Here is a 2,192-nt window from a genome sequence, read left to right as displayed (position 1 = left end):
GTTGGACTAGGCCATCGATCTTTTTGCAACATTGTTTCCCCGCACATACTTATTGTTCCTCCCTCTGCATACTGGGGTTTCATTGCTCCCAAACAGCACATTTGGTGGGAACCTATCGCCCCCGGTGTTTGGTCTTGGATGGGACACATTCTTTTCCACCAGCTACCTTTCTGGTTATATCTGTTCATATCTAGGCTGGGAGCACGCGGGGGTATTACAAGCATGATTGAGGCTACTCTATCCTGTTGGTATCACGTTTATGGTATTACCTGGCTTTGAACAAGGGCCACAACGTCGCTTTACCTTGATGGCATCATCACTTCTTCCCTTCCTCGTTTTCGGAGAGTTGCAAAGCAAAGCCAAGCCAAACGGGTCGTCCTCTCTGTTTTCCTTTTGTCGACGCGAGCACTTATTTCTTTTGGCGCGGCTAACAGGTCTTCTTAGGCGGGATTTCTTTTTTTTCTTTTTCTTTACTCTTTACTCAATTATCCCAAAGCACTTGCCGAGGCAAAGTGGCAAGGTTGTTTCATTTGCTCCCATTTGACTCTTTACTTGCTGATAATTACTCAATAACACATGGGCTTCGATGCATAGGACCCAAAAAAAAAAAAAAAGACTCCACCCTAAAAGATTGACAAGCAGAAACCGTACACGATGGTGTTGGGGTCCACTACTTTCCAATAGCCCTAACTATAAGGAGAGAAGACAGGAAAACCGTCGAGATACAGTTTCATGTGGTATCAAAAACATCAGAAAGCAACAAATACATGTACGTGTAGTTTATTTACAAGCCGAGGCAGGACCAGCTCTCTCCCCCTTTAGCTCAACCGCTCGCCCAATAGCTCGACGACGCCCCTTTCCCCCAGTTCAGGCAGGAGACGCACGAGGATCAACTCGACGATGCCGTACATCAGATGCTTGTTGCAATATGCGTCAGAAAAGACATCCAACAAATCCGCATCGAGCTCGGCCACTGCGCGCTCATCCTCGACGTCTGAGTGACCGAGAGGTGGACCGTAGCCTGTGGGGGCTGCAGCCCGGTTGGCCTCTGCTGCTTTCGATTCCGATGCTGATGCACAAGCAGGGATCGTAGCGCCCGCGGGACGGTCACGAGGGTCATCTATTGAAGAACTGGTCTTCTGGGGCGGTGAGGAGGACTTGGCTGCCGGTACGGACCGCGTAGGGGGTCGGCTGCTGTCGACGCCGCCGCCAACATTCGATTTTCCACTTTTGCCAAAATAGAGCTTGGCTAACGGCCTTGGGATGAGAGCATACAGCGAAGCGGCGCAGCGGAGCCTCAGAAGACGCAGCTCTTCGTCGTTGGCCGGCGGTATCAAAGAAGACTTGCCCATGGCGTTGTTGGGGAACAGTACGCCGCGGAGGGTGCGCAGGATAGTGGGGAACTGGCTGGGGTCCAGCACATGGCGGGCGATAGCTTGGGAGAGGAGCCTATTGAAGATGAAATGGGAAGCAAAGCAAAGCGGGAGAGGGTTGACGTTAGTTCAGTGGTTGTCGCGGTGGGGTTGGTGGGCTAGGTTTGGGGGCGTTTGGCTTGGTGCGTGGAATGGGCTGCAAAACGGTTGGTTGGGTCATGACGAAAGGAGAAAGATTGTCAACATTGTCCGCTGTTGCATTTGGCTTCGGAACAAGCAACGGATGTTGCGGCATTGGGGAGCGTGTTAGTAGATGGATGCTAGAGGGGGAACAGCAGCCCCCCCAAATGCAGCGCGTATGAGAAGCCAGACTGCCGCCAGGTATCTCTGAACCAGCGATTGTAAGTATTAGTGTGAAGAGCAGGGGATAACTTTTGCTACGAACATGCCAGGCGGGGGGGACCATATCCTGCAAGCCAAGCTAAGGGGTAGGGCAGGACATGTTAGGGTACCAGCAAACATGGGACGAGGGGCAAGAGGCAGCAGCAGTTTCTGATAGTATCACTTGCCCATCAGTATACTGTGTGCTGGCTGCAGCGCAAACTGCCGATCTGGCTCGCCCAAGCTCCAGCCAGATTTGGCTACAGTGGCCGGCTCTGATGTGACTGACATTATTATATAGAGCCTGCATGGATGACAAACCCAGGACGAAACAATTTGCTTAAAGCACAATGCGACAGTACCGCTGTTTCCTGCCAAGACATGCAGCCAACCAGGAGGAGGAAGCAGGTAGTTTTTTTTTTTTTTTTTTTTTTTTTT

At 51.4% G+C, this 2,192-nt stretch overlaps 1 protein-coding gene across 1 annotated transcript in view; it reads right to left on the bottom strand.

Moving 5' to 3' along the window:
- Positions 1-818: 818 nt before the first annotated feature.
- PpBr36_05223 (uncharacterized protein) overlaps positions 819-2,192 on the bottom strand; it is a gene marked incomplete at both ends in the record, with an annotated part of 4,105 nt that continues 2,731 nt past the window's right edge. The window contains one exon of the mRNA XM_029892380.1: positions 819-1,449. Coding sequence (XP_029749764.1) covers positions 819-1,449 — 631 coding nt within the window. The remainder of the gene's footprint in view (positions 1,450-2,192) is intronic.

This window comes from Pyricularia pennisetigena, chromosome 6 (assembly GCF_004337985.1).
Source record: "Pyricularia pennisetigena strain Br36 chromosome 6, whole genome shotgun sequence".
In the NCBI taxonomy this organism is placed as follows: Eukaryota; Fungi; Ascomycota; class Sordariomycetes; order Magnaporthales; family Pyriculariaceae; genus Pyricularia; species Pyricularia pennisetigena.
The sequence above is the reverse complement of the archived record's forward strand: the minus strand, read 5'-3'. Positions and strand labels throughout refer to the sequence as shown.